This window comes from Phocoena sinus, chromosome 1, assembly GCF_008692025.1.
Source record: "Phocoena sinus isolate mPhoSin1 chromosome 1, mPhoSin1.pri, whole genome shotgun sequence".
NCBI lineage: Eukaryota > Metazoa > Chordata > Mammalia > Artiodactyla > Phocoenidae > Phocoena > Phocoena sinus.
The window spans coordinates 127,010,322-127,025,437 of NC_045763.1; the positions used below are offsets into that span (position 1 = coordinate 127,010,322).

Consider the following 15,116-nt stretch of genomic DNA (forward strand, 5'->3'; position numbering starts at 1 on the left):
AATGTGGTATAGTATAATACAAAGAACATTGGATAAGGGCCAAGAGACCTGGGTTCTCCTTCTAGTTCTGATACTAACAGAAATATACAACCTTCTAAAGGTATTTTAAAATCTGTTGGTCTCAGATTCTTCAATTGTAAAATGAAACAAATCTAAGATTTATTCAAATTCTAAAATTCCTCAAATACAAATCTATAATTAATACCATTACCTCATAAAGCTGTTGAAATAACTATCCCCCCAAACTGCAGAATAATAGCAATATAGAGGTCATCTTTTAAAAATTACATAGCAATTCTAAATGAATATTGTATCAAAATTTAATAAATTCAACATATATCAATTAAAACCAATTCCCTCTAACCCCTCTCCCCCAAATCCCTACTTCCCTCTTATATCACTGCCCCCTCATTATCAGAAAATAGATACGGGAATTCAGGGATGTCATAGCTCAAACACAGGCAAGAAATGTCATCAAAATTTATCAAGCTATTGTGGAAATACTCTAGGAATACAGTTGTTTTTTCTTCATTTTTGAAATGCTTCTTTTCACAAGGAGTGCACCCTGATATCCTTGCTTTGGGACTCTAGTTTGTCTTGTATTTAAAGGTACACATGCTTTGTCTTTTATTTTCTTCTCAGCTCCTGACATTATGACCTTAAGCACTAGTTTTCATAAATTCTAAAGTGTCACAAAAGACTTATGTTTTGATTTTATATGGAATGTGCCATCCTTTCTGAAGTCCTATATCATTTTGTTTACTACTAAACCACTGAAACATTATGAAGCCTTAACCAGCTTATTATCAGAGCCTGTTCACTATCAGGAAAACTCTTTGTCACTGGCTTCCGTCACACCCTGTATCTGATTAACACACTACAGGGTAACACAGAGCTACATAGATCTGCTTTGTGTTCTAACATAACTGATGGAAAACAGATTTTCCTTTCTCCTTTAACGTGGCTGCTCCCTAATTGAGAATGTAATATGGTTTATTTAATACAATTCTTCATACTAAATTAAAGCAGATCTAGAATAATTTAGTTGCTCATTAAGATTAAGGTAGTAGCTGCTAAAAAGATGCCTTTTATAGCTTAGAAAATACTTCTCCCAATGATATGTATATATTATCTATATTTATCTAACACATAATTAAACACACATACATATAGAGTTGTTGACTTTTATGCACATACTACCTATTTCTCAATAGTACTGTCCCAAATGTTGCCCTTTAGTCTTGACTATGGCATTTTCTAACCAGACCTCAAAGTACAATTATCACTTCAACCTCTGTTTAAAGCACTGAGGAGGCTCATCTGTGTAATATCATTTCAAATATCATGTCCACAGAGTAAAAGATATAACTAAATAAAATTTATTTAAGCAAGGAATCATGACTTTTCTTTCATACCATGCTTTTTTTTTAAAACCCAACTGCTGACAATTAAAAAAAGCAATAAAGTAACATGCATAATACTGGCAGGGAATATACACACATGCATATATGTGTATATATATATATATGCATGTAAATTCTAATAAACTAGAAAAATATCTTAAATTTCTGCCTTTCAGATTTATGCAATATAAAAATGAACTCCATAAGAGGGCTAACCACTAAAACCAACTGGGTTTATCTCACGAAGCCCAATTTGACTGTATGGAATTGAGAAATTAACATCAAACTTACAAATCTGAGAAATGAAAATTTGCCAAGACTGTAGAACAAGCAAGAACCAACTCCACCTGCTTTGGAAAGAACATTTTAGAAGTTTCTGTCAACAACTCACTTGAAAATCCCCGCTCTGTGCCCATAACCAACCTGCAAGCCAATTAAAAGTAAAAACCTTCTACCCATTTTACCAATCCCTACCCATTCATGGTTTTGAAATCCTGTCCTGAAATAACCTGAGTTTTAAGCTAACCCTAATCCTAACCCTATGAAACTTTCTCTATAACTTCCCTTTCAAGATATTATAAGACATTTTTAGGGCTTCTCTGGTGGTACAGTGGTTGAGAGTCTGCCTGCTGATGCAAGGGACACGAGTTCGTGCCCCGGTCCGGGAAGATCCCACATGCCGCGGAGCGGCTGGGCCCATGAGTCATGGCCGCTGAGCCTGCGAGTCCGGAGCCTGTGCTCCGCAGCGGGAGAGGCCATAGCAGTCAGAGGCCTGCATACCACAAAAAAAAAAAAAAAAAAAAAAAGATACTATAAGATATTTTTAAAAAGCGTTCTCCTTTGCTAGACATTTATTATTAATAAATCCACCTTTTCTGTCTGACACAGGCTTCCCCTGGTAATTTTTGGGGGGACTATGACAGTTGATGTCTTAGAGGTTACATGTAAACCTACATTAGTTTATCTCACTTCAATATACCAGTCTTATTAAATATAATTGTGTCTATCCTAGAATGAAGATAGCACCTTGTTTTCGTAGTTTAAAATAATTCCAGATTATTTTAATATACACAATTTGCCAATGATCAAAATTAACAGTTAAAAGAGAAAAAGCTGCCATTCAAAATCTTAGTGACACAAACCTGTGTTAGTATCAAATCACATGTAGGCCTGTGGCTGGCTAGAAGGCAACAGACATCAGTATTTTACCAGAGAACCTAGGTACATTCCCTTCTCCATAAACATCCTGTAGATACAATGTGCAATGCATTAGTACAGAATATCTATTGACAGCCCATGTAGTAGTACTGCTCCTGAAAGGTCAGTTCATGTCTAGACGACAGTATCCTGGGGTCTAGATTGTAAACTTTTATATTCTAGAGACTTCGTGTTGTTTTTTATTCCCAGTGTCAACCTTAGTTGTCTGGAACACAGTATGTGCTTAATAAACATGTATTAAATGTTTGACAACCCAGTAATGTCAGGGGAGGAAATTGTTTACTAATTGGGGAGGAATTTGAGGTTCTCAAATACTTCATACAAAGCTGAGGAAGGACTGAGGGATAAAAATCTAATTGGGTTTTTAGAAGCTCTCTATGTATAGAGGGTTCTGATCTTCCCTTGATGATCTTCAAGTCTTGGAAGAGAAAAGGCAATGATCAATTGCTGTATAATTCCCTTGGAAGATGAGGAAGCTAGGCTCCTCTCTCCTGGCCTCCGTTCTCCTCTCTGCAGCTACCCCATTCCCTGCCTCCCAAAGCTACATGCAAAGCCTAGTCAGACAGGCAACAATTTGCTGATGAGGCAACAGAGACTGCATCACCAAACATGTAATCCTCTACAGTACAGAGAGTACTATGAACACATATCTGTTTCAATTCAGCAGTTGAGGGCCTGGGCCTAAATACATTAAACACTTCATCACTAATGTAACATTTCTATAATTTGGGGAAAGAATACTTTACTGCAGAGGGCATATTTCCCTAAGGTTTGCAAGGCATCTAATTTTTCTTGGTATTATTCCATGATATTTGTCTTGAGTGCAAGAAGTTTGCTTTCTTAAAGATAAATCGCCTTAAGCTACAAATATTCCCACTCTTTCTATATTTTTTTGATCATAGCCATGCCAAGAATACTCGGAAATCAAAATCTAGAGGTAAAAAAGAGTCTTAAGAGATCATCTACTTCCATTTTAGGCAGGTTTCTAACAAACTATTTTAGAAAGTTGGTTATTTAGCTGTTACTAATGTTAACTGGACAGACTTCACATTCTCCCTTGACAGCCTATTTCTAGTGTTTCATCATCTTTGCTGTGTCTGTAATCAAAGTTTCTCCTGTTTCAAATTAAGTCAATTTCCTCTTGTTTTACTCTTTAAAAAGATTTGGGACAAGCAAATAACACCCTGCGTCGAGATCAGTAATAGAGTCTGAGCTCAAAGAACTAAAGAATGGCAGCTACGTCCCAAGTGGACCTGAGAAGCTGTCTTTTTACTGATGCATTAAAATGCCCCACTCCTCAAATTTCTTCCAAATGAGGCCCAGCAAACCAGGAGTATAACTTTGGTCTGAGGTTAGTCTGGTTTGGTCTGATAAATTGAGTCCAAATCCAAATTAGTCACCACAGATTCAGAACATGGGTAATTTAACACATGGGGCACTTCTACACTAGCAAAGGTAGCTTCCTATTTCTCTACACTGTCCTAATCAACACCTTTCAGTAAATTGACCCATTCTGTTAACTTCCCTGACATGAAGTCTTAAAGTGCCAAATTCAGCCATTTTTCAGGACAATCTTAAAGTAAACTACAAATAGAAATATGTCTGGCCAAAATATATATATATTCCAAATAACTTTCCAGAGTTTAAATCCAAACTGTGAACAGACTATCTTCCCATATCATTTTAAAAGTTGAACAGAAAATAACATAAATAATTAACTGTACTAAGGAAAGGAAACGTTGATCCAGATATTTAATCTATACATAAACTTCACAACTTGGTGTGAATTTTGGTTTAGTTTGAACAAAACATATTGAGTGACCATCATGTGGCAGATGCTCATATATATTTTCTCTAACTTCTTTAATCCTCAGAAGTGTCACTGTAAACTAAATCTTCAAAAAGTTAAATAAGTTGCCTGAGATTATTCAGCAGGTGAGAGAACTAGAATCAGTTGTACTCTAAATGCAATACTCTATTGGATCAAGTTGCCACTTCATAGAGGCCAAAAGTTTAATCTAAGATCAGAATCCCTACTCAACTGACAAGGGAAGAAAAATGTTTTGGGAAGAAGCTGCCCCTGGTGGTGCAGTTTCCTATTACCAAGATAAAATTGAGCCAGGGCCTTGAATCCTACAGGTCTATAATAGCAGAAAGGTAAAAAAACATTCTTCTAGCAGAACATGGGATGTTTCCAGAGTCTGGTGCCCACCTATCAGCTGTATTGGACTACTTCCTTCTCTTCTAGGAAACTCAGCTATGACTATGACTCAGTTGAGTAGCACAGCATAGGACTTCCAGATCACATGAATAATTCACATGTGAATATCTTTAAATATTCTCAATTTAACAACTCTAGTATTTCTGAGTATCTTTTTAGACTTAAGTTTTACAAAGTATGAAATGAAACAATCTAAAATTACTTGGCACCACATCAAATACTTACTTTGTAAGTCCAGTGTAGAGAGGTATAGAGAGATTAGGTGAACTTTCAGATTACTTGTTCAAATTTGTTTTATACTAACTCACATGATCAGACAGCATCTTAGGGAACCAGACAGAGCTAGCTGACGTATCACCAGTTTCATTTTGCTGATTCTTCTTGGAAGTCCTCTTATTCACAAGGCTTTTTATGAATGTAATAATCTAAAATAATTTTCTTTGTGATTTTATATTTTAACTCTGACCAGGATTTATAAGTTCTTGCAAGGAGGGTAGGATCAACGAAGTAAAATGAAGACTAAAAATATTCATTGGATTTAGAAAAATGAAGGTCAAGGTGACTTTCGTAAGCACCACTTCAATGCAGTAATGGAGGCAGAAGCAAGAATTGGTAGAAAGGAGAAAGGGGAATGTAGAAAGGAGGATGGGAAAGTGAAGAAGTGAAGGAAGTAATATGTAGACATTTTTTCAAAATGTTGATTCTAGAGAGAAAGAGAGAGCTAGGACAGAAGACACAGGGTGGGGATAACTCCTGATAACTCCTGTTTAAAATGAGAGGCTTGAGCCCAGAGCTTAGAAATAATTGGGAATGAAAATTTTATCTTATGACAAATAAATTCACATTTTACAATAAATATTTTTATAAGACTAAGCTGGCCTTTTGGAACTATCACTAGCCTGTATTCTAAACCAAACATACCTAATACATAAATCTAAACATATTTTTACCTTCCATCTACTTTTTCTCAAAAGAAGGTAATATTAAAAGTATGATAAAAGCAATTCATAACAGACTGACATCTCTCTCTTTTCCTCATTGCTTAAGGTAAGATAATCAGATATAGAACTTTAAGAAGTTTCTTACTCTTATACTATATACTTTATATACAACAATGACATTAGTGATCTAGAAAATAGTACATGAGTCATGATATTGTTCATAAACCCTGTGATCAGTGGCTTATATGTATGAAACATCTTGGTGAAGCAATGATTTAATACATAAAGCTTCCCTATTTTAATTTAGATATCAAAGCTAAAATGTCAAGATTTAGTTTTAAGCCAATAATGGTTTAAAGATTTAGTTTTAAACCAGTAATGATATATTTTGTCAAATCCAAAAAAACAGATGAAATCAAATAAGATGAATTTCTAAAATAAAATGCATGAAATGGACCAGAAAGTACCTGGTGGTAATCTGACTTTGTAATGAAATCACTAGCAGAAATGCCAACTTAGAGGATTTCACGGAAGGTGTTAATTGATTCTTTAAACTGCTATTCTGATCCTCTTAAAACACTTAAGTAAAACTTTGAAAAACTACTGTATAGGCTATATTCAAGAAATTTTTTACAGGATGAGCCAAAATAAACAGTGTAAATCCAGTCCAAAGAAGGAAGTAGGTTGTACATGTGTGTATGCCATAGGTGAGAAAAATATTCAAAGTAATCCAGCATCTAGCACATCCCAGGTACAAGGGTCAAGTCCAGGCAGAAGGGCAGCACAATGTCTGAAGAAAAGTCTGCACAGCGAGCAAGTTTCTAATCCAGGGCTCAGATTATCCCTCTGATCGAATTCTTACAGTTACATATACTTTAAAAACTTCTAAAGTCATGGATAACATTAAAATTTGGGGGTGTTTCATCATTCCAAAGCAACTTATAAAACAAATCTATGTCTACAACAAAAATTATCAAAGAATTGAAAAAATAGTTGATATAAGATTTGATTTATTTAAAAAATGTAATGGCCAAACTGCAAAGTTGACTGTGTTGAGTTTTGGCAAAACTGTCATCAAACTCCCTGCTTCTCTGCAATAATTTTTCTGAAAAACAAGTGATTCTGAGATGGCATTTAGACCAGACCTAAAACTCTGAATATGTATAAAACCTCTTTAAGTAAGGAGCCTATACTTAAAAGTTGAAAGCCAAAGGTCTTAATAATGTTTAAACAGTGAATTTAGTGGGCAGAAGACCTAAACAGACATTTCTCCAAAGAAGACATACAGATAGTCAACAGGCCATAAAAAGATGCTCAACATCACTAATTATTAGAGAAATGCAAATCAAAACTACAATGAGGTACCACCTCACACCAGTCAGAATGGCCATCATTAAAAAGTCTACAAGTAACAAATGCTGGAAATGGTGTCGAGAAAAGGGAACCCTCCCACATTGTTGGTGGGAATGTAAGCTGGTGCAGCCACATGGGAAACAGTATGGAGGTTCCTCAAAAAACTAAAAATAGAGTTGCCATTATGATCAAGCCATCCCACTCCTGGGCATATAACTGGACAAAACTATAATTCAAAAAGATACATGCATCCCTATGTCCATAGCAGCACCATTCACAATAGCCAAGACATGGAAACAATCTAAATGTCCATTGACAGATGAATGGATAAAGAAGATGGGGTACATATATACAATGGAATACTACTCAGCCATAAAAAAGAATGTAATAATGTCCTCTGCAGCAACATGCGTGGACCCAGTTTATCATACTAAATGAGGTAAATCAGAAAAAGAAACACAAACACCATATGATATCACTTTTTTGTGGAATCTAAAATATGACACAAATGAACTTATCTACAAAACAGAAACAGACTCACATACATAGAGAATAGACTTGTGGTTGCCAAGGGGGTTAGAGAGGGATGGAGTGGGAGTTTGGGGTTAGCAGATGCAAACTAGTATACATGGAATGGATAAACAACAAGGTACTACTGTATAGCACAGGGAACTATATTCAATATCCTGTGATAAACCATAATGAAAAAATATTAAAAAGAATGTACGTATATGTACAACTGAATCACTTTGCTTACAGCAGAAATTAACACAACATTGTAAGTCAACTATACTTCAATTGAAAAGTGAATTTAGTATCATTGTATTTTCTGAACTTTACCAAAATTCAAATTCAATGCGTACATTGAATGCAAAGCTCTAAACAGGTGTACAATGTCTCTTTCGCCCCACAAAATAAAGACTGTTATACTTTGTGTAGGAAGAAAAATTACTTACCGCTATAATATCTAATGTATTATCGCAGACTTTTCGGATTTCATTATTTTTATCATGCATCAGATCTATGAGGTACGCTGGAGCCTCTAAATAAAAAGTGGTTAAAGAAACAAACTGTGTTTGAGATTGCAGCTATTCAATCATGTTAGAGAATCCTGCATTTCTCTAAATTCAAATGTTAATCTGAAATTTAACTTCAAACTTTAAAATAAAATCATTACTACAAGATGACCAAAAATATTTAATATTTCATTTATTTAAAAAACATGGATAATAGGGATAAGAAAGGGGGGGAAAGAACTAGATAAAAATGGGTAAGGAAAACAGAGCCAGTAAATCTCAGAACATCCAAGGCCATATTTTTGAAACCATGAAACTTGTGAAAGTAACTAAATAAGGAGCTCTATAGCTGCATAGTTGTAAAACTTTGATTGACCTGACCCTCCTAAAAGTTCAGAAAAATTAATTTCACACAAAAATTCACATACAAAAAATTTTGCACAACAACAGGAAAGAATCATAGTCAAATCCCATATATGGGTATGGTTATTATAAGGAAGAGAAAACATAAGACATTTTCACATAAAAGCTGAAAGCTGCAACGCTAATATTTCAAAAAGAAATAAAAGAATTTAAGAAATCAATAGATATATATGAAAGAACAATATGAATCAGAATTAGAAAATTCAGAGAAACAATTCCAGAAATAACTAAAAATAAACATAAAAATCATTTCAAATATATAAAAACTAAGTTTATAATAATGCAAGAGTAAATAAAAGCAACAGATAAAACTCTAAGTTAAACAGAAGGTAAAAAAGAAGAAAATTTATAAAATTTTAAAAACTGAAAAGAAAGTAAAAAGATTAGACAATGACAGATACTAAAGATAGGCAAAGAAGATCCAACATAATATTGATAGATATTCTAAAGAAGACAACCAAAGCAACAGAACAAATACTATAAACTACAACTCAAGAAAATTTGCCTAAAATTAAAAAAAAAAAGACAAAACTATATACTGAAAGACTATATTTGCATACTTGGAAAAATCAAGCAAGGATGACGAACACCAAGTCAAATTCTAATAAAACTACTTGGCTTTAAAAAAACTCAGAAACATACTTTGGTCTTCCTGGCAAAAAGATCGAGTCACTTATAAGGGGAAAAAAAGTAAATTGTCATCAGACTTTATGACAGATAATTAGTAGACTACAGACTTCTCATTGGCAGCAATTCAAGGTGGAAAAATACCTTCAAATTGCTGAGGAAAATAACTAGAAATCTAGAATTCCATATTCTGCTAAATTATTATTAAAGAGGACAAACGAGTTATTTTCAGATACAGATATATTTATTATTCATAGATGTTCACTAAGCAGTATAAGAGAATGTAATCAATTATGAAAGAAAATCAATGCAGAAAAATAGAGGAACTGAATTCAAGAAAAAACAGTAAATGAGGAAACATACTATATTATTTAACATAGTATAAATCCTAAATAAGCACTGGTTTTTAAAAAGTGATAATCAAAATAATAATTTTTAAATGTTATAAAAATTTTATGTTATAAAAATGAGGTGAAATTACAATACTAGAGAGCAACAAATAACATGGACGATGGAAGTGGAGACATTAGACTTACAAGTAGAAGAACAGATATATTCATTTAGAACTTGGTGAGAATGCACGTTGAACTTTAAGACTAACACAAAAGAAAAGAAATGGAATGTATAAATAACAAGTAGGGGAAAAGGGAAGAATAAAGAAAACTCAAATCAATAAAGAAACCTCAATGGATCTGAAACAGGCAGTGAAGAAGGAAAGCTATAATCTCCAATACTTAAAGTTGTCCTTGGTTAAAACTATTTGAAACAAAGGCCACAAGTTTCTAACAAGAAACTCTAGCACATGTGTACAAGCAAATGACATTTTTTGAGGCAATGATTATAATGCCAAAAAAATTTTATCAAGTTTCATAGCAAGTGGCAAAGACAGAGGTTATCCCAGATCTTCTATTCATCAGTGCTACTTACTATTTTGGGGAGGAATAAAAAGGATATATTTAAAGTGTAGAAGAATATACAGAAAAATATATCTGTGTACATTCAAATTCATTTTTAGAAAAATCTGTAAAGAAAATGGTGTTTATTGCCTCTTTTCTCTACTGTAATGTAAGTTCCATTAGGGTAGGGACTTGGTCTATTTTGTTCACTATGGTATCCCCAGCTCTGAGAATATAACAGGTGCTCAATAAACTTTTATTTAATAAATAAATAAGACCTAGTCTACATACTACCCATGGATTTTGTGAGGATAAGATGAAAATAAAATTCTTAGGAAACTTTGGAATTCTCGGGGAATCTAAAAGGATCTAGTCTAATTTGGTTTATTTTTCATGCTGAAACTGTTGGGATTATATGAAAATTAATTATTATTATAGCATTGGTTCTCAATTCCTATGAGTTGTGCTGAGAGCCATTTTTAATATTTCAAACATCTTAATATAACTCATATATTTACCTAAAATAAGTCTACACCAACCATTTCAAAATGTCAAGTTTCTTTCATTCCATTAAAAATTTTATCAAATAATGTTGATCAGATTTTCTAACTTAAAAAATTGGAGGGCTTCTCTGGTGGCGCAGTGGTTGAGAGTCCGCCTGTCGATGCAGGGGACACGGGCTCGTGCCCCGGTCCAGGAAGATTCCACATGCCGCAGAGCGGCTGGGCCCGTGAGCCATGGCCGCTGAGCCAGCGCGTCTGGAGACTGTGCTCCGCAACGGGAGAGGCCACGGTGGTGAGAGGCCCGTGTACCGCAAAAAAAAAAAAAAAAGATAAGATGAAAATAAAATTCTTAGGAAACTCTTAGGAATTCTCAGGGGGAATCTAAAAGGATCTAGTCTAATTTGGGTTGTTTTATTTTTCATGCTGAAACTGTTAGGATTATATGAAAATTAATTATTATTATAGCACTGGTTCTCAATTTCTATGAGTTGTGCTGAGAGCCATTTTTATTATTTCAAACATCTTAATATAAATCATATATTTACCTAAAATAAGTCTACACCAACCATTTCAAAATGTCAAGTTTCTTTCATTCCGTTAAAAATTTTATCAAATAATGTTGATCAGATTTTCTAACTTAAAAAATTGGAAAAAGCAAGGATTTCCTGACTAATAAATTTTATTTAAAATATTTAAGGGCTTCCCTGGTGGCTCAGTGGTTAAGAATATTCCTGTCGATGCAGGGGACACGGCTTCGAGCCCTGGTCCGGGAAGATCCCACATGCCGTGGAGCAACTAAGCCCGTGCGCCACAACTACTGAGCCTGTGCTCTGGAGCCTGTGAGCCACAACTGCTGAGCCCACGTGCCACAACTACTGAAGCCCACGTGCCTAGAGCCTGTGCTTCACAACAAGAGAGGCCACCGGAATGAGAAGCCTGCGCACTGCAATGAAGAGTAGCCCTCGCTTGCCGCAACTAGAGAAAGCGGCATGCAGCAACAAAGACCCAACGCAGCCAAAAATAAATAATACAATAAATAAATAAATTTATAAAATATTTAAGTATATTGGTTTCATAGAGAAAAATTACAGTAAAATGCTTAAAATTATGGTGAAACATTTAAATAATAATTTTAAACTATGTTACAAAATATGAGACATACTCAAATATCATTGACATCAACAAAAATCCTGTTTTTTGAAAACCAAAATATTGGGCTGAAGCCCTTCAGCAATCTTTATCCAATCTTAAGACATGGACTAAAGCATCAGATCTAATATTCCTTGATGCTTTTGTAAAAATTTTAATTCAGCAGATCTTTTATCTCCCACTCCCACCATTATCAACATGTTATATTCTTCAGAATAACTATTTAAAAAGTATTGACTTTAGATTCAATGGCTTAACAAAAATCGCACTTGGGAGAAAATGAAAAGAGAGTTACACTGAGAAGAAAAAGTCAAATACAAGTAGCCTTAATAGTGTGAGCTTTGGTAATAAGGTAGTGAGAGTACATTTAAAACAGACAGACCAGAACAGAGGTAACATTTATTCACTGTGTGTCAGGCACTTGGTACATACTTTAAATGCTTCATTCTTCTTTAGTCCTAAGGAAGAAACACTATGAGATGACACATAAACAAGGGGCTGTCTTCCAAAGAAGTTACCTAGAAAAAGCTATACTTTCATGTTTTCTAATATGTGTTTCTTACAGTGACTTCTGCAGTTATATAAATCTTCTCTACATAAAATATTCTTTTAGATTCTCAACCCAGAAAAGCATATTAAAGGCTCCAAGAAGACCCTGCAGCAATAATATGTTTAACTTTAACTCAGTGTTTCCCAAACTCATTTATCACAGAACCTTTTTTCATTAAGCAACTATTAATTCTAAAGGAACGCATTCCATGGAACACAGCTGAAAAGTTATTCCAACAATGTTAACATTGCTCAAAAGTGTATTTCGAATTTATCTTTCTGGGAGAGTTAGTTTATAAGCCACATTTTAAAAATATTTATTACTTTATGATAAAAAGAGTTCTCTCTAGTGATGCTGTTACAGCAAAATAGTATTTGCATTCTGACAGCCCTTAGCAAAATGAACATTTCTCAATTAAACTTGCTTTAATCAGACTTGACTCTTGGAGACCTTATATGGTTCCAGAAATTCAACTTGTCCTCAAAAGCAAGGCAATGTTAATACTTAAAGCATGTGTTATTGGCTCTGAACACCAGAGGAGCCTCAAAATGTTTTGAGCAATAGCCTAGTGTATAAAAAAGTATCCCAATTAAATTTTAAATTTTGAAAGAGCTTTAACCATTTAGACACATGAATTCATTGACTAAACAAGTTCTAACCACATGGCAGGTACTATGTTAAGTTTTGGGTATGGATAAAAGGAAGACAAAGCCAGTCCTTGAGCTAGAGGAGCTCAAAATCTTTTGGTAGAGACAGGCATATAAATACATAATTTAAAGTACTTTATTAGAGGTGAAAAATAAAGAAATTACTCCCAGTGGTAAGAAAGTAGGCACAGGATTAGAAAGGCTTAGCTGAGAAGATGGCTTATAAACGTATCTTTGATGAATTGGAGACTGTCAGGTTAAAAAAAAGGAGAAAAATGCATCTGAGTTTGACAAGGCATACGAAGAGGGAATAAGTTATGACAGCGAGGGTAATGTCTGATAAATGATGAGAAATTTGGTATGCTAAGAGAAACTGTGTATTATAAGGTTAAGGGGAAACTTTGGAAAAATAGGTTAAGGTCAGGTTATGAAGAGCTATATGCAAAAAAAATTTAGATTTTTCATATGGGTAATGAACGATTTTATGCAGTATTTGAAAGCAGTTTTTTTTTTTTTTGTACACAAATGAGCAGACCACCACAATTGAAAAAAAAAAACAAAAATCACAAAGATTCAGCTTAGATACCACATCCACTGCTAGCCTTTCATGACATTCCCAGACTTGGTTTATATATATCCTATCCTGTGCCTGATGTACATACCTTTATGACATTGATTATACTGGATTTTAATTTTATATTGATTTACTTATCTAGCCTTCCAATTAGACTATAAACTCCTTGAGTACAGGGACTGACAATTCTATATGTCTAGCACTTAAAACAGTACCTGTTAGATGGTCAGAACTTGATAAATGTTTGCAGAATAAATGAATGATTATATATAGTAAAAGAGACAGCAGACACAACATTTTCAACTAAGGGACTGGATGGATGACACTTATTATCGACCATGAATACAGAAGGTAGACTTTTTGAGAGGGAGATGTTAGCAATATTGAATACCCTTTTGGATGCAATAGTGATAAAATACCAATTTCTGAGAACCTCTCTGTGTTGGGAACTATTATAGATGATTTAAATCCACTAGTACTGACAGCTATCCTATAGGAGGTCTTTTTATTTTAATAATATTATGGCCATTTTATAGATGTAAGATGCTCAAGGAGATTAAGTAACTTATCCAATGTCCTGTAGCTAGTAAGTGCATTTAAAATTAGGGCTATTTAATTATATTATATTATATTATTTAATTATAATGCTTTATAGGCCACACTATGCCCCCTCAGGTAGGTGGAAGACATCCAGGTGGCAGTTAGCAACAAATGCCTGGGACTCAAGAAAGAGGTTTCGAAGATATAAAATACTTATTAGCATATAAGTAGCATAGGAGCTGAAGTCATGGGAACAGTAGATGTGTTTTCCCATGTATAGTGAATAAGGTAAGATTAAAAGAGGACTAAGGATAGTCCTAGGAACCTGTGACATTTAAGTTATGTTAATAGAGAAGGAAGTTATGAGATATTTGTTAGGTTTTTTAGGAAACCTGACAAGTTAATAAAATTGTTCTCCAATGTACCTTACATATAATACTGATTTGGGGTAAATAGCTTCTATGAAGAATAGCTTGCCTCTAAATTTATTTCAAAACTTGATATTTTCTACAATATTTGAATACTTGCAAGAAAAAATACCTAAAAATGCATCTTTTCTTAATATGTGAAATGTCATTATCTATGGTAAACATTGAAGGATACGTGTTTCCTTGATTATGACATCTCTTGTGGCTTGGTGGAAAACCATTTGGTAGAAGACATAAATTATCTGACACACAAATTCATCATCTTCTTGTTGAGCTGAAAAGAAACAGAAAACTTCAAATAAAAGAATACTATATTATATACAAAATTGAAAAACATTGAGGGGAAAAATGAAGAATGAGAAAAACTAATGGTGACAAGGAGACAGGTAAAGGACAATTAGTTTATATTATTTATAATATATGGGTGGGGTTGTATCATTTACGCCTCAGGTGTTTTTTCTAAATTACATGATGGTGATCAGTCAAAAAATTTCATAATAATATATTTTCAGAAGTTTTAGTTAATTTGGTTGTGGTCAAACTAAATAGGTTAATTTACTTTGAAATACAAAAATAAAAAATAAGAGTTTAAAGAGAGAAATTATATCATCTCTGAGTCCAAACCAC

At 33.8% G+C, this 15,116-nt stretch overlaps 1 protein-coding gene across 2 annotated transcripts in view; it reads right to left on the minus strand.

Moving 5' to 3' along the window:
• The window catches only part of KIFAP3 (kinesin associated protein 3), a 166,361-nt gene that overhangs the window by 49,864 nt on the left and 101,381 nt on the right, over window positions 1-15,116 (minus strand). For both annotated transcript variants that reach the window (XM_032636471.1, XM_032636472.1), the window contains exons 16-17: window positions 14,665-14,763; window positions 8,093-8,178 (exon numbers count right to left, since the gene is read on the minus strand). In XM_032636471.1, coding sequence (XP_032492362.1) covers window positions 8,093-8,178; window positions 14,665-14,763 — 185 coding nt within the window. The remainder of the gene's footprint in view (window positions 1-8,092; window positions 8,179-14,664; window positions 14,764-15,116) is intronic.